Source organism: Brachyistius frenatus, unplaced genomic scaffold, assembly GCF_029030835.1.
Source record: "Brachyistius frenatus isolate BFR_SWC_R1_liver_20210118 unplaced genomic scaffold, ASM2903083v1 Contig_368, whole genome shotgun sequence".
Lineage (NCBI taxonomy): Eukaryota > Metazoa > Chordata > Actinopteri > Embiotocidae > Brachyistius > Brachyistius frenatus.
In genome coordinates this window covers 45,619-61,771 of record NW_027210967.1, presented here as the reverse complement: position 1 = coordinate 61,771, position 16,153 = coordinate 45,619, and the positions used below count along the sequence as shown (strand labels likewise).

At 44.6% G+C, this 16,153-nt stretch overlaps 4 protein-coding genes across 9 annotated transcripts; 1 reads left to right on the top strand and 3 right to left on the bottom strand.

Annotated features, from left to right (window-relative positions):
- Positions 1-1,485: 1,485 nt before the first annotated feature.
- Positions 1,486-6,452, bottom strand: khdrbs1a (KH domain containing, RNA binding, signal transduction associated 1a). Of its 2 annotated transcripts, XR_011312254.1 has the most exons (11): positions 6,166-6,452; positions 5,582-5,709; positions 5,197-5,313; positions 4,958-5,104; positions 4,701-4,828; positions 4,325-4,589; positions 4,162-4,238; positions 4,011-4,072; positions 3,717-3,892; positions 1,912-1,975; positions 1,486-1,828 (listed from the first exon to the last, which is right to left on the bottom strand). XR_011312254.1 is itself a non-coding variant. In XM_069724249.1 (9 exons), exons 1-9 carry the CDS (start codon positions 6,326-6,328, stop codon positions 3,783-3,785), a joined length of 1,197 nt encoding a protein of 398 aa, XP_069580350.1. In that variant the 5' UTR covers positions 6,329-6,452; the 3' UTR covers positions 2,916-3,782. The 2 variants fall into 2 exon arrangements, 1 of the variants encoding a protein (XP_069580350.1); XM_069724249.1 differs by lacking the exons at positions 1,486-1,828; positions 1,912-1,975 and having other exon boundaries at positions 2,916-3,892.
- Positions 6,453-7,251: 799 nt separating this feature from the next.
- On the bottom strand, positions 7,252-9,028 carry zbtb8os (zinc finger and BTB domain containing 8 opposite strand). Of its 2 annotated transcripts, XM_069724262.1 has the most exons (7): positions 8,850-9,028; positions 8,670-8,694; positions 8,444-8,565; positions 8,276-8,358; positions 8,101-8,153; positions 7,887-7,923; positions 7,252-7,796 (listed from the first exon to the last, which is right to left on the bottom strand). In XM_069724262.1, exons 1-7 carry the CDS (start codon positions 8,929-8,931, stop codon positions 7,710-7,712), a joined length of 489 nt encoding a protein of 162 aa, XP_069580363.1. In that variant the 5' UTR covers positions 8,932-9,028; the 3' UTR covers positions 7,252-7,709. The 2 variants fall into 2 exon arrangements, with proteins under 2 accessions (XP_069580363.1, XP_069580364.1); XM_069724263.1 differs by lacking the exon at positions 8,670-8,694 and having other exon boundaries at positions 8,850-8,937.
- Positions 8,522-13,554, top strand: LOC138636308 (histone-binding protein RBBP4). Of its 2 annotated transcripts, none has more exons than XM_069724258.1 (11): positions 8,522-8,590; positions 10,118-10,265; positions 10,428-10,573; positions 11,164-11,337; positions 11,440-11,555; positions 11,737-11,897; positions 11,981-12,107; positions 12,209-12,286; positions 12,544-12,678; positions 12,790-12,900; positions 13,022-13,554. In XM_069724258.1, exons 2-11 carry the CDS (start codon positions 10,207-10,209, stop codon positions 13,082-13,084), a joined length of 1,170 nt encoding a protein of 389 aa, XP_069580359.1. In that variant the 5' UTR covers positions 8,522-8,590; positions 10,118-10,206; the 3' UTR covers positions 13,085-13,554. The 2 variants fall into 2 exon arrangements, with proteins under 2 accessions (XP_069580359.1, XP_069580358.1); XM_069724257.1 differs by lacking the exon at positions 8,522-8,590 and adding an exon at positions 9,085-9,200.
- On the bottom strand, positions 13,456-16,060 carry LOC138636309 (syncoilin-like). 3 transcript variants are annotated; one of them, XM_069724261.1, is made up of 5 exons: positions 15,888-16,060; positions 15,196-15,649; positions 14,091-14,501; positions 13,888-14,012; positions 13,456-13,796 (listed from the first exon to the last, which is right to left on the bottom strand). In XM_069724261.1, the coding sequence occupies exons 2-5, from the start codon at positions 15,613-15,615 to the stop codon at positions 13,727-13,729; spliced, it is 1,026 nt and encodes a 341-aa protein (XP_069580362.1). In that variant the 5' UTR covers positions 15,616-15,649; positions 15,888-16,060; the 3' UTR covers positions 13,456-13,726. The 3 variants fall into 3 exon arrangements, with proteins under 3 accessions (XP_069580362.1, XP_069580361.1, XP_069580360.1); XM_069724260.1 differs by having other exon boundaries at positions 14,091-14,453; positions 15,145-15,649; positions 15,888-16,059; XM_069724259.1 differs by having other exon boundaries at positions 15,145-15,649; positions 15,888-16,058.
- Positions 16,061-16,153: the final 93 nt, after the last annotated feature.

The following is a 16,153-nucleotide window of genomic DNA, read 5'->3' as shown; positions in this document are numbered from 1 at the left end:
GTTGTTAACAGATGCCCCGCCCACCTCTGAGCCTGGTTGTTAACAGATGCCCCGCCCACCTCTGAGCCTGGTTGTTAACAGATGCCCCGCCCACCTCTGAGCCTGGTTGTTAACAGATGCCCCGCCCACCTCTGAGCCTGGTTCTGTTGACAGATGCCCCACCCACCTCTGATCCTGGTTCTGTTAACAGATGCCCCGCCCACCTCTGAGCCTGGTTCTGTTGACAGATGCCCCGCCCACCTCTGAGCCTGGTTCTGTTGACAGATGCCCCGCCCACCTCTGAGCCTGGTTCTGTTGACAGATGCCCCGCCCACCTCTGAGCCTGGTTGTTAACAGATGCCCCGCCCACCTCTGATCCTGGTTCTGTTGACAGATGCTCCGCCCACCTCTGATCCTGGTTCTGTTGACAGATGCCCCGCCCACCTCTGAGCCTGGTTCTGTTGACAGATGCCCCGCCCACCTCTGATCCTGGTTGTTAACAGATGCCCCGCCCACCTCTGAGCCTGGTTGTTAACAGATGCCCCGCCCACCTCTGAGCCTGGTTGTTAACAGATGCCCCGCCCACCTCTGAGCCTGGTTGTTAACAGATGCCCCGCCCACCTCTGAGCCTGGTTCTGTTGACAGATGCTCCGCCCACCTGAGTTTTTCCCTCCTAGTTTAGGTGGGAATTGTTGAATTGTTGTTTGTCTGATGCTGTAAAGTTCTGCTGAGTACTTTAATGTGTTAAGTGTAGAACTTTAAGTACTCTTGAAGCTTTCTCGTACTTGAACGATCACGCCTTTAAAATGCATGTTGCTTATTGTATATTTTAACTCTATTTGTGTTTCATTTTATCAGTTTCTTACGCATCTAATTTCTTTTCTATTTTTAAATGTTCATTTATGTTTTTATGTGAAACACTGCGTGTAATTCTCTTGCTGTAAAACACTTTAAGCTGCATTTCTTGTATGAAGTGTGCTATACAAAAAAAAAAGTGTATTATTATTTAAGTGCCATGAAATAACTTTTGTTGTTTTGTGCGTTTCAGCCTATTAGTTTGAATATGGTTTCAATTACTGCCTCCCACTGACCAAAAGGATGCAAATATTTGTATCACCAGGACATAAGTGTTAGTCTGATAATATATTTGGATTCAGCGTGCAAAACACACAAGAGCTATTATTTTTAAACCATGGGATCAAATTAACAAACCAGTTTGTTGATGATTTGCTTGCTATGAAACCCAGATCAGAATTTCCAGGTCACCACTAGTGCTCCACCCAACTCCATAACTTCATTAACAATACATATTTGTGTGGATAATGTTAAATATACAAATAATTTGGGACCAGAATGAACATTGAAACTGCATGATGAATGTAGTCTGATGTAATATTTACAACCCCCCATGTGACTGAATCAGACACGAGATTCAGTCACATGTAAAAAAAAAAAAAGAAAAGAAAGAAGCATTTTTAGATCTTAAAAGAAGAAAACTGCAAAAAAAACATTTACAGAATTGTTTTATTTATTTTCAGTTCTTCCATAAAAGGCTGTTAGATTAAAATGTAAAAAAATACTTTCCACTTATTCCATAAAAAAAGTCTACCATTACATGATGGTCATACAAAACATACACTTAAAAAAACCAACATACTTCCTATTAAATACTACAGCAATATCTTTAATAATAATAAAAAAGTATCTTCTCAGGAGTGATGTCGAACGCTCCTTTCTCTTTTCTTTTTAAAATACTGGACAAATTCCTTGAGGGATTACTTTTGATTAAAAATAAAACGTCTCAGAGACACCTCTAGGCCTCTGATCTTTCCAGGCGGTTTCAACGGACCTGTTAAAAGACAGAACATTTTAGTTTTAATCATCTCGGCAGTAAAATTCAATGGAAACATTTATGTTCATGTTTTTACTGACCTTTAAAAGGTCCGGTAGGCTGGACTTCAAAGTATCAACTGCACCTACGCAGTTCTCTGACAACCTGAGAGGAGAAAAAGAAATGAGATCTCGGACACACCGGTACCGACATGCACAAAGAGGGCGACACATGCAAAACTAATTTCATACTACAAAAGTATCATGCAACTCAAGCTGAAGGTTTTTTTTTTTTTTTTTTTTTTTTCCACCAATGGGATGTTTTAACGCTTTGAATGCAGCTACTAATTTTCATTAATCTACAGTCTATAGAAATTATCAAGATGGAAATAGGTAAGTATTGAGTGAAATGAATGGACAATTATTGGTTTTATTTGAGCAAGAGTTGCATCACAACCACATGTGATTGTTTTGTACGGCTTATTTTGCTCGGAATAACTACTGATAGCATAATTTTGCACTTCAATGTTTTTGATATGTTTTGGATGACTTGCATTACTTGGATGTTTTGCACAGAAAAATAAAACAAAAATCTAACAAATGAGTGTTGGGGTTAGTTTTACCTTCTTGTGGCGATCTTTAGGCTTTTAGAATCCTCTCCTCTGCGATATTTTTCTTTTATAAAAACCAGCCAGCATGACTTTGCATCAAAGTCAAGTAAGATCCCTGCAAGCTTGATTTGAAATACTGTTGAAATTCAGTTATTTCAAGTGGCTGATGATACACTTGCTCTCAAAAGAGCTTGAAGAGATACACTAAACTAAATGTTAATGACAATACATGTTCAAGCATTCTCAAGTCAAACATGTATTTGGCAGCACATAAGGAATGATGAGCTTTATTATTTTCTTTTTCTTTTCTTTTTTTGGGGCATTACAAGTGGCATTTAGGTACGTTTTGAAACCAGACGAAGAGGATGAGCTCATTGTAAAAACACTTTTTGTTTTAAAAAAACAAAACAAAATCAGGCTGCCGTGTGTACATACAGCTTATTCAGCATTGTTGAGAACCACTGAGGACAACAAAGGCAAAATACCATGTTTAGATTGATTAAAAAGAAACTAGAAACTTTATTGAAACACGCACTGCAGAAAAACATTTTGGGATATATTTAGTATCCTATTTAGTCAAAGGGAACACAAGCATTAAGCATTTTGGAGACGGCACGACTTAAAGCATACACAGTTGTCCTAGGGTTATGTACAAAATATTGATCGGCTGCAGCCTTCCTTACACACAGTAAGGATTGTTAATCCTTCAAGCTTTACAAGAATTAATCGATCAGCGGGATTTTGCAAGTAATAGATTTTCGTGATAAACCAATTGTAAAAAGGCGGCAAAAATAGATTCTTTTATTCTTTGTCAAATTGAGTTTTACAATATTTTAGGAGATTTAGTAACTTTACAAAAAACTAGATTTGTAGTGTAACAACAAATAGGATACGATTCTACATTTGAGTTTGTAACTACATCCGTTTTAGTTTGGAGGAAATTTACATCGAGGCGTGAATAATTTTTGTCCAGTCCTGAAGGACTTTTAAAATGCAGCCTATGTGAGAAGAGTTTATCGCCACAATCACAATTTGTTCAGGAACCATTAACTGAAATGAGAACCATCAAATAGCACTAAAATGTCACTCGTGTTCCTTTGTTAGGTTTGTGTCACTGAGACCTTTAGCTACGTAACTGAAAAACAGTAAATGGTAATAGATTAACAATTAAAAAAAAAAAACTTTACGCTCAAATTTCTCCTCTGGCACACTATGATACATCCAACAAAACGACTCTACGGAGTTTAAAAAAATAAAATAAACCATAAAAAAGGGAACAAACAAGAGGGAAATTACTTGTGAAAAAGTTAAGCGAGTTACAATCGGAGACAGTTGCCATGGCAACTCTCTACCGGTAGTCGTTCAGTATCTTCCATATGGATGCTCTCGGTACGATCCCTTCTGCTGCCTCGATTGGGGGGCTTTGCCTCCACCGCCGGAGTTGGACCACGAGTTGTCCCAATCGTCTTGAGCTGCAAGGACAGGACACAGAGAGACACAGAGGGACACGAAACATCACTTAGTTCTTGTTTTTAAGGTGAGGAAGTTGAGGTCATTTCATGGGTTTAAAAACAACAACCAACAACTCACCGTAGGACTCGTATGATGTATCTTGTGCTTCACCGTGTCCGTAATCATAATATTCAGTATCCCTGAAGGCAGATTGTGAAGAAAAGCTTTGATAAAAACACACTCGGTTTAAAATAGACAAGACGGGTCACGCAAATAAATTCTGACTTACGCAGGTGCAGACTGCTGATTATAATAATTATCATATCCCTCATACGAAGGCTCTGCATAGGATTCTTCATAAGGAGGCTGGAAGGAAAACAAATAGTCCCGTGGATTAAAACTATTGTTTAAAAACGGGTGTACGGAGACGATTCACGTGACGTGAAACTTACGTAGTCCTCGTAGCCGTCGGGTTTGGCCTGTGACGCCGAAGGACCCTGGTGTTGCTGGTGAGACATGCCCGCCGACTGGAGCATCCTCGGAGCCCCCGCCGAAGGTGGTCTCGAGCGCGGAGCCGAGCCTCCTCTAGAAGGAGCAGAAGGTAGTCCACCCCTGCCGGAGGGTGCCCCCCTGGGAGCGCTGCCCCGTCCCGGTCCTCCCCGCGGAGCACCTCCCCTCATCGCTCCCCGTGGAGCCCCACGTGGCATTCCTCGCCCCCTGTGGAGACGAAAACAAAACCAGACGGGTTGTAACACGTGAGCAGTCGCATAATGGGACAATATAGCGCGTTATCGGTGTTTTATAGTAGAAGGTGTGTAGAATTCCCACCTCGGGCCTCCGGCACCAGGTGGTCCACCTCTGCCCCTTCCTAGATGACCGCCTCGGCCCCGGCCTGAACCATCCTGGGATCCATTCAGGAAGTGAGGATCCATGTACGGGTCATGCTCACCAGGTTCCTATAAAAATCAGAAAAAAAAAAATCCGTCAAACATATACGACGTCGCTGTGAAGTCGCCAGAGAGGGACATTATGTGGATGTCTGAGTTTGAAAAGCACAAAATGTTTCCGTCAGGAGGTTCACGTACCGGGATGAGGAACTTCTTGACCTCCTCCATGGCATGAGCCATCCGCAGATACGCCTCCGGGATGGGCGCCGTCACCTCGATGAACACGTGCAGCTCCATGGTCAGGTGAGAGTACTTCGCCTCGCCGCCTTTTCTGAGTTCTTCCTCCTGAAAGCACACGTGAAAATAAATATTTATAGTTTTACACACACACACAAAAAAAACATCTTTAGCCACAAAGACAACTTTTCTGTACGAACCTTGTTCTTGTCCCTCATGGATCCTTTCCCCAGAACGGAGATCTTCGCCCCGGTCTCCTCCTGGAGTCTCTTGATCGTGCTGCCTTGAGGTCCCAAAAGTTTTCCCACGAAGTTGACCTGCAGGACATATTTCATGTTAATATACTGGCTCCGCCCCTCCTGTCTTCAGTGGTTTTGGACTATATTTGTCGTGCAATCACACGTTTGTGGGTTTAATGTGTGGGATTTTAAATCAAGGGCTTTTGTGCAAATCGTGTTTATGGTTAAAAAGCCGAGCAGTGACCCAGAAAACCACCGATAACGTCCCATTAAAACCCCATGAAGTCCATTCATCACCAGCCACAGCTGGGGTGGGGGAGGTGTGGGGGAGGTGTGGGGGGCTCACCCTGGGGTACTGCTTGGTGGGGATCAGAACTCGCTCTTTGAGCTTCAGATTCCTGGTAGCAAACAGGTCCAGATAGGTTTCCTTCTCCGGTTCTTTCTTCGGTTCTCCTTTCTGGATCCTTTCGATCTCTGCGGAAGAACAAGTTCATTAGCGTGGTGCGTTCACGGGTTCACACAAAAATAATACAAATTAAATTAAAAAGAAACGGGGAAAAAATGGTTCCGATGAAATTGAAGCAGCCTGTAAACCGGGATCACTTCCAACACCCGTCAATCACACACAGCATGCTTCGTCGACGTCAATCAATGAACTCTCGAGCTGTTCAGAAACATCGATTCTTCTTCTTCTTCTTCTTCCACACGAACATAATTATTCTACCGAACAGGCTGAAACTCCGTTTACACGAACGAGCAGCGTTAAAAGCTCCATGAGGAGGGTTTCCTCCACACCGCCACCACGTGTTCCTGCGCCATTGTTCGCGGCCGAAGAAGAAGAAGAAGAAGAAAAGCCCAGCAGGCCTCGCGCCGAGCTACCGTCACCTAGCCTGCGTTAGCACGACCGAGCTCGCGAGCATCCGGCCATACCTGCAGAAATGAGCTTCATCGCGTGCGTGAAGGACGAGTCCAGGCTGTCCTTCTCGGCCAGGAGCTCCGGGAGGTACTTCGTGTCTTCCATTTTGAGTTTCTTCTGCGGCGGACTCGATTTTATGGCGGCAGACTCGGGATCGTCGACATGCGCGAGGCTCATACTGCAATAATCCGCTCACACGAAGCTTCCGGTCACTTCTGAGCAAAACGGTCCTTTCTTTTCTTTCTTTTCTCTAAATAAGGAAATTTAAAAAAAAGAAGCTGCAGGTCGTATCCGGAGCGCAGAGAGAAACAAAGGCCCGCCGGTGCCCGTCCGCTGTAAGTCCTCAGGAGACAAAGGAGGAATGGCGCAGCTGCATTTGAGTGTGATGGAGGAAGGAGCTCAGGAGGAGACCGTGACGTCACCGACGGAGACGCGAAGGAGGGAGTCCAAAAATAAATTAATTTAATTTAATTAAATTAAATCCTGGGGAGCAAGTTTAAACTTTTTTTTTAATGTTTAAACATTTTTTAATGTTTGAACATTTTTTTTAATGTTTAAACATTTTTTTAATGTTTAAACATTTTTTTTTAATGTTTAAACATTTTTTTAATGTTTAAACATTTTTTTTAATGTTTAAACATTTTTTAATGTTTGAACATTTTTTAATGTTTAAACATTTTTTAATGTTTGAACATTTTTTCAAACATCATCTTATAAAGAAGAAGTGCCAGCTCTGCATGGACAGAAATTAGAATAAAGACCGAAAAAAATGTACAAATCTATAAAAAATATGATCTACAAATGTGCAGAATTTACTACAATCCACGAACAAATACTAATTTGCAAATATCAATATTATATATATATATATATATTTTTAATAATAATAACAGCTGATCATTTTTGCTTTCTAAAAGCTTCCCGTGTTGTATAAATGTCTGAACATATTTGCGGCATCCTTCTTCAAGTCTCTCAAATATTTGTACGGAAATATTAAGTCTGTGTACAGAAGTCTGCGTTTTGAACAATTTATTCACGTTAATGCATAATCCATATTTATTCATAACATTCCCCCGAATGACCACACCACAGCAGAAATATTAAAAAGTGAGATTTTTTTAATTCAAAGAACGCGCAACCATTGAATCAGTCCCACAAGAAAAAAAATAAACATTAGATTTATTTACAATGATTTATAAGGCATCAATACAATTTAAAATTCGTGATAAATAAGAATCACTTTCCAAAAGCGAGTAAAATCTGACAAATATGTAAAACAAAAAACATTACGTCTCTTTAAACCAGACTTTCTTACTGCTGATTTTAGGTAAGCAGGTCTGTAAATCAGAGGTCTGATTTATATTTCAGGTTTTGTGATTTTTAACTAATCTGTAATCTGCCAGAAAACTACACAGTAAATAGTCCGGCAGAAAACCTGATTTTACAAATGAATAATCGGCGCCTCCGATACATAAAAAAAAAAATCCATTTAAATCGTCTTCGCCGATTTTCCAGCTCCATCGGAGCGGGTGAGTCCGACCTGCCTCCGGAGGCGTCGTCAGATATCAACGATGGTAAATATTTCTGGTTTTTCTGTATCGTGGATCTGCATGGCGGAATATGTGATGGCTTTCACCTCCGTTCCCTGCATTGAAAAACAAGAATAACTTATTTAACACGTATTTATCGGTCATGGTTAGTTTCAGGCGTGGAGTCGCCGGCTTGTCTGACCCACCTGAGGATGCTTCGCCAGAGAGAATTCTTCACCCCACCTTTAACAGAAGAAAAATAATGGACTTTTATTTTTTTGTCTTTGGTACAAAACTCAAACCTTTTAAACTCGATGATCTCTCGTATCGTTCCAGATGAAAGTACACGCAACACTTTTTGTTATATATATATATTTTAAGGCATGAACCTTCGTGTTAGTGTGAAGAGACCAAACGTACCCGATGGAGCGTATCTTGAAATGCATCCTGTCGACGTGCAAAACTTTGACCTCCTATTGAACATAAAACAATCATGAGAGACGTCCTGCATTGTCAGAAGAACGATATTTCTGCAGCCTTTAAGAAGTACTGTCAGAGAGGGAATATTTCACGGTAAATGAACCAACCAACTCACCCTGGGGATGAAGAAGAGGTCTGCGCTGAACTTATACAACCAGTCGTCCAGGAAGTGGAAGAGAAGAGACTCCATGTCGTGCCCTTCACGGAGAATAAACACTCAGTTTAGTTTCAGGGATGCGGAAGCAGCAGGACGTGGAGATGGGTGGAGATGTTGAACACGAACCCTGCGACTCCACCTTGACGGCGTCCAGCGGCTCCACCGTCTCCGTGTCCGTCATGTAGCCGAACATGCCCATGGCGCACTGCTCGAAGGCTTCTTCCAGAGTTTCTCCCCACGAGTGGATCCTTGGAGGAGAAGAGACAACGTGAGGTGACGACTGAACAACAGAGAAATTAAAGTCTCCTTTTAAACAACAACAACAACAACAACAACAACAACAACAACTCACTGTACGTCTGCTGTGTGATCCAGGTCTGAAATAGTAAAACACGAGGTGACATGATGGTCAGCTGGACAGATGTGATCCCATTATCTACAACACGTCATTGACATCGACGGCTTTAGAAGTAGTGAGTCAGCTGACGGCGGTTTTTTATTTATCCAATATTTATCATGACGTCAGACTTACATTCATATTTCTTGTTGATGGGCGGGTACTTTGATTTGACGGCTTCCTGCGCCTCCGTCAGGTCGAGCTGCCGGTCGTCCATCCTGTGAAGTTTGTTTTTAACTGATCGACTCGTCCGCGTGTTGCGAAGTTACAACCGGGACACGAGACGGAAACGGAAGGCGGTCCCCGGATGTTGTAATATGTCCGACTTCCGCTTCGCGTTTTAGCGACCGCTGATTGGCTGCTCGGGTTCTATGGAGTTGGCGCCATTGCGAGCGTCGGAGCGGTCTGCGGAGCGCTCGCGCTGACATTCACTCCCGTTTGCCGGTGTTTAGCGGTGTACCTGTGACGTCATGGCTGATAAGGACGGTAAGTGCGCCGGCCGGTGTGCACGTGATGATTAAAGCTCGGAGGACCGGAAGGTTGTTGGCGCGCCGGCTTCTCCGCTCATTGTTAGGAAGCAGCCGGCTAGCTGTTAGCTGCTCTCATGTTAGCGGAGCGGGGCTTTAATGTTGGGCTCCTGCTCCACGTGGTGGTGCTGGTGGTGGTGGTGGTGGTGGTGGTGGTGGAGGTGGTGGTGGTGGTGCAGGTGGTGGTGGTGCTGCTGGTGGTGGTGGTGCTGGTGGTCCTGTAGCAGGTGGTGGTGGTGCTGCTGGTGGGGTGGTGCTGGTGGTCCTGTAGCAGGTGGTGGGTGGTGCTGCTGGTGGTGGTCCTGTAGCAGGTGGTGCTGGTGCTGCTGCTGGTGGTGGTGGTCCTGTAGCAGGTGGTGCTGTAGCAGGTGGTGGTGGTCCTGTAGCAGGTGGTGGTGGTGGTGGTGGTGGTGGTGGTCCTGTAGCAGGTGGTCCTGTAGCAGGTGGTGGTGGTCCTGTAGCAGGTGGTGGTGGTGGTCCTGTAGCAGGTGGTGCTGGTGGTGGTGGTCCTGTAGCAGGTGGTGGTGGTGCTGTAGCAGGTGGTGCTGGTCCTGTAGCAGGTGGTGCTGGTGGTGGTGGTCCTGTAGCAGGTGGTGGTGGTGCTGTAGCAGGTGGTGGTGGTGCTGCAGCAGGTGGTGCTGGTGGTCCTGTAGCAGGTGGTGGTGGTGCTGCAGCAGGTGGTGGTGGTGGTGCTGTAGCAGGTGGTGGTGGTGCTGCAGCAGGTGGTGGTGGTGCTGCAGCAGGTGGTGGTTAATAACGTGGATCTATCAAGGAAGACACTTCTCAGGACACAACTTGAATGTCCTTTTGAATGTATTACAGACTCTGAATTTGTTTGTTTGTTTGTTTGTTTGTTTGTGTTCACGTCACCTGCAGCGGCTTTTGATGACGCCGTGGAGGAGCGGGTGATCAACGAGGAGTACAAGATCTGGAAGAAGAACACACCTTTCCTCTACGACCTGGTGATGACCCACGCGCTGGAGTGGCCCAGCCTCACCGCTCAGTGGCTGCCTGACGTCACCAGGTGAGTTTCTGTCGCGGTGAAGGTACGAGCACCAGACGAGAGATGATGACAAACGATGCATCTGGTCATGTCTCCCCCCACCACACACACACACACACACACACACACACACACACACACACACACACACACACACACACACACACACACACACACACACAGGCCGGAGGGGAAAGACTACAGCGTCCACCGGCTGGTTCTGGGGACGCACACGTCCGATGAGCAGAACCACCTGGTGATCGCCAGCGTTCAGCTCCCGAACGATGACGCCCAGTTCGACGCTTCACACTACGACAGCGAGAAAGGAGGTGAGAGGACGGCGTGTGTGTGTGTGTGTGTGTGTGTGTGTGTGTGTGTGTGTGTGTGTGTGTGTGTGTGTGTGTGTGTGTGTGTGTGTAGTCTGTTCTTGACAGGAAACATGACATCACAGATTTATTGTTTTCAAAGCAGAACAACACGACAATAACATAAGACGACTCGTGGGTTAAACGTTTCCTCTCTTCTGTCTTGCAGCTTTGTCCATTTTGTCCAGTTTGTCCATTTCTCGTCCAGTTGTGCTTTTTGTAGTCTTTCCGTTGTGTGGATTTGTTCTTCAAATTGTGGTGCGTTGATGTTTTGTCGGTGGTTCTTTATTCCTTTACGACCTCTTTATTTATTTTATTGCTTTTGCTGCATCTTCCGCGCTGCTTTAACAAAAAAAAAGGTCTTTCTGTATTTATTTATTCATGAAGTTCTTCTGTCAGAACTTTGTGGCTCTCGCTTCTTTTCACTGAATGATGTCATGTTTTGCTGAACGCTTCAGAAAGTTAAAGGTCTGCATGTTTGTTTTGAACTTGCCGAGTAGAAGAGAACTTCGAGGCGACGACCACTTTATGCATCTTTTTTTTGTTCGTTTCAGAGTTCGGAGGCTTCGGGTCTGTAAGTGGGAAGATAGAAATTGAGATCAAGATCAACCACGAGGGAGAAGTGAACCGAGCGCGCTACATGCCTCAGAATCCGTGCATCATCGCCACCAAGACGCCCACCAGCGACGTGCTGGTCTTCGATTACACGAAGCACCCCTCCAAGCCCGGTAGGAGCGGCATCCAAAAACAAAAAACACCCGAGGAATGTCTCAAAGGTCTGAAACTGTTGAAACTCACTTTTTTGGGGGGGATTTTTACTTCTATGGAAGACCCTTCGGGAGAATGCACCCCCGACCTGCGTCTGAGGGGCCATCAGAAGGAGGGATACGGCCTCTCCTGGAACCCAAACCTCAGCGGGTGCCTCCTCAGCGCCTCCGATGACCACGTGAGCAGCCTGTTGAAACACACCTGGAATACTTTCCTTTATATCTGCTCTCTTCCTGTCTCACAAACCGTCCTGATGTGTTGACCTGCGTTCTTCTAGCTCTTTATTGCACCTGCTAGATTGAAGAAGAAGAAAAAAACAAAGGTTGTCGGTCTCTCATCCATCTCGGCCTCCGTTGCAGACGATATGCCTGTGGGACATCAGCACGGTGCCCAAGGAGGGGAAGATAGTCGATGCCAAAACCATCTTCACGGGCCACACCGCCGTGGTGGAGGACGTCTCCTGGCACCTCCTCCACGAATCGCTCTTTGGGTCCGTGGCGGACGACCAGAAGCTCATGATGTGAGCGGCCGCAGAGACGTGAAGTTGTTTATTCGGTTTCAACTTCCTGCTTAACAATTGTGCTTTGGTGTGTTTGGGACCAGCTGGGACACGCGGTCCAACAACACGTCCAAGCCCAGCCACGCGGTGGACGCCCACACCGCCGAGGTCAACTGCTTGTCTTTCAACCCCTACAGCGAGTTCATTCTGGCCACCGGCTCTGCTGATAAGGTGGGCACCGTCTCCGAGCTGTTACGCAACAGTTGCCGTCCAGTGATGCAGCTTCTGTTTAATTTTGTGTTAATTTGAAGTTGATTGCTTTGTCTTTGTAGACAGTGGCTCTTTGGGACCTGAGGAACCTGAAGCTGAAGCTCCACTCGTTTGAATCTCACAGGGACGAGATCTTCCAGGTAGGAAGTGAACTTTTGCTCGGTTAAATTCAATTGACATAAAAGTTTAACAGCTGATCCGTTGTTATTGTTGTTGTTGAAGGTGCCAAGCTGCCTTATGACATCAGGTATAATTGTTATCTATCATATGATTCAGGGACGCATTGCAAGGAAAAGCAGTGACCACAGAACAAACAGCCAGCCCCCCGTTGGACTGTTGGTTTCATGTTTATGATGCACTTTGCTGCAGAAATGTAACATCCTGCCCGTCCCAACAGGTTCAGTGGTCTCCTCATAACGAAACCATCCTGGCCTCCAGCGGCACCGACAGGCGGCTCAACGTCTGGGACCTCAGTAAGATCGGAGAGGAGCAGTCGCCGGAGGACGCGGAGGACGGTCCTCCTGAGCTGCTGGTGAGTTGGGACAGTAATGATGGTGGCCGATGCTTAAACTTGTGTTTTTTTTTAATTTAATTTAATTTAATTTAATTTGTACTCATTCCTCCCACTCTGCTTCTCGTTCAGTTCATCCACGGCGGACACACGGCGAAGATCTCCGACTTCTCGTGGAACCCCAACGAGCCGTGGGTCATCTGTTCTGTATCGGAGGACAACATCATGCAAGTGTGGCAGATGGTGAGAGCACTTATTATTTATACAGAAGATATCAGACACACCGTGGATAGAATTTTAATACTTTAACATTCATTAAAACACTGAATATACTTCTTTTTTTTTTAAATTGTGACGTCTACAGGCTGAAAATATCTACAACGACGAGGACCCGGAAGGAGCTGCCGACTCGGAGGTGACGGCGTGAGTCCAGTCTCGACCTGCTTTGTAAAACATTTCTCAGATTTCCAGTTCTGGATGCGAAACTCTTTTTTTAAACCACATTTTGGGCAGAAGTGTTTTGTAGAAAATGAAAAGCATAAAATGCTGCGTTGTTGTGACGTATTTAAAACAAAGTCTGTATTGGTCAAATCTTTTTTAAATCTTTTTTCAAACTCAACTCTGCCTTGTGATGAAATCACAGACATGTCCGTCATCGTTCAGGTTTGCATTTTCAGGTTTATATCTCTTTCATCCTGATTAGTCGTGCTGAAAACATTTCTACGGAGATACATTTTTAATATAATTGTACATACTGTCGGTTTTCCTTTTTACTTGCTTGATATTTGTAGCATTGAATTTTCCAGATTGTTTGTCGTGTCCCTTTTTTTTTTTCTCTGCTGCTTCTGATATCTTGTGTACTTAAGTATATTCATGATAAAAGCTATTTACAGTTAAGCTGTTTGTTGTTTATTGGCAGATGTAATCATCAGAGTAATATCCTGTAAAATATGAATAAGTAAATGGCTCTAAAGTAGCAACTAAATACCCACGTTTGCATTATGCAGCTTATTATACCAGTTTTTAGTTTGTTTGAACATTAAATGTGAATTGCGTTTTGTAGTTTGGTCTAATGTCCCAAGGAAATAGAAAACTGTGGATCTTCCTCTGCAGTAGTTTCACTGGGTTCATCACGGCCTCTACAAGACAAAGCATTTATTAGTCAAATATTACGTGGCTGCACATCATATAAAGTAAGTTGAATCTGTAGAAGGATCAGAGGAAACCTACCTCAGCAGCGTCAGCTCTGTCAAAAGACCATCTTTAAGATCCTTCAGGTTTTTCTTTGATCTTTGTTGAACTCCAAACTCCACTTCCAGTTCTCTCAAAGTCTCTTGTAGTTTCTTGACGGTCTCCTGTGTGAAGTGGACGAACGTCTCTGTCTAGTTTTACCAAACATCTTTACACATTTAGCTCGACGTGAGTCGTCGTACCTTGTGTTGTGCGAGGCTCTCCTCCCTCTCGGTCTCCATGAGAGCGATCCTCTGCTCCAGACAGGATCTCTGCAGCTCCAGTCTCTGAATGTCCTCTCCGAGGGGCCCCAGGCTGACCCTCAGGTCCAGCGCCTGCTCCCTGCTCCTTCTCAAGGCTTCCTCCCCGGCCTGCCGTCTCCTGATCAGAGCCACGAGGCGAGGCTCGTACCAGCCCTCCAGCGCCTTCACGCTGCCGCTGAGCCGCCGCTGCAGCCTGATCGAAGCCTGCCGGCCGTGGTCGACGTCGCTCATGGACCTCGGCCGGCGGGGCGCGGCGGCCCGATCCCTGATGGAGTTGAGCTGGTTCTGGTGGGTCTCCTGCAGCTGGGACATCTCCTGGGTCAGACTTTGGATATGAGCCTTGAGCTCCTCCTATGAACAGGTGGGTTAAAATATGACCTACTTTACTGAGCAAAGACACAGGAAGTCTATGCAGAGATGTGTACAGTGACATTTAAAACAAATGTATTTTGTGTGTAGTTCATTAAACAATTTAGTTCGATTAGATTATAACCACCGAAAACAAAAACTAACCCACATCTGAAAACTTTCTCTCTTCTAGATTTGTTAAATCAGTGTTTGATTTTTTTTTTTAATCCTGTTTTACATGTTCTGTGTTTAACATCATGTTTCATAAATTCACCTGCTTTACTGAAAAATTAAGATTAAGAATTGAACCTTCAAACTGTTTTAGGATCACTCAACAAATTGATGGGTTTTATTTTTTTATATATGTTTATATGTATTCAAATATAAAATCCTTATGTGTTTCTAGTGAAACATGAAATTTGTATTTGTTCTATTTATATATTTCCACCATTAATCTACAAAGCAAGTAATGGGACAATTGTAATGGAACAAAGACGTATAATTTATGCTTTAATATTATTTATCACTCCTAAAAATATGATTTCACATGATTCATTTGTTTCACTTGTCTTTTTTTTTTTAGGTGATGTTGGTTTCACTATTGAAAGGCACTAATCAAAGACAAAGATAAAACTCAGGTCCTGACCTGCGTGACAGCAGACTGAGCCACCTCGTACTCGTGTGCAGCCAGAGTCACCTGGTTCTGGATGCACTCTCTGGCTGTGACAAACAGTTTCCTCTTCTCCTGCTTCACTTCCTCATAGACGGCTACATAATCCAGCTGAGCCAGAGAGAGCAGCCTGCGTGTCGCCATCAGCTTCCCCCGCAGGCACTCCACCACTCTCAGCATGGGTTCCTGCAGGTGAAGGAGCTCCTGCACCAGCTCGCCTTTCTGCTTCTCCAGATGAGACACTCTCTGGATGCAGAAGTCAAACAGATGCCCCAAACTGTCCATGTTCACCTGGTCCGCCTGCAGCGAAGGCTGTTGGGTCACCTCGTTTAAGAGCAACACCGTCTTTGTTGTATAGTCAGCGAAATTGTTTCCTGTGAGCTCCATGCGCGAGTCCTCAGTAGCTGCCATGTCTTTCTCATCCTCCACTGATCCATGGCTGTCCATGATGAGCTTAGAGGTGAGCTAGGGAGGAAAGAAACTGAGAAAACAAGTTGGCTGCCATTAATCAACCATTAATCATCAATGACTGATTAGATCGTGGTTTGAAGAGACTCTAATCTAATCAGCTCTTCATAGGTTGTTTTGTAAAACAGACATTTACTATTCTGATATCTGCTAACAGTTAAAAAGGGGCAATCCGAGAAGTCAAACACAGGAGCACCTAAAAAACTTCTACTAATGAGTAACAGCTTATATCAACATATATTTCTACTTACTTTGTTTGGAGTTGACAGATGTTCAGACAGCGATGAACACAGTCGTCTTCTGGCTTTAAGGAGAGCTGTGCGATGTCAGAGTGTCTGTCTGTCTGTCTGTCTGCAGGAAAACAGACGCACACTTTCTGTTTATTAATAACACTGGAGGGACGGGGGGGAAACTCTATCTAAGACTCACTCACACCCCCGCAAGGGACCACAAACTATGTCAGCGCTGAGAGCAGGGTGGCCTACATGCTCCGGATGCAACAGCCTGCACATGTCTG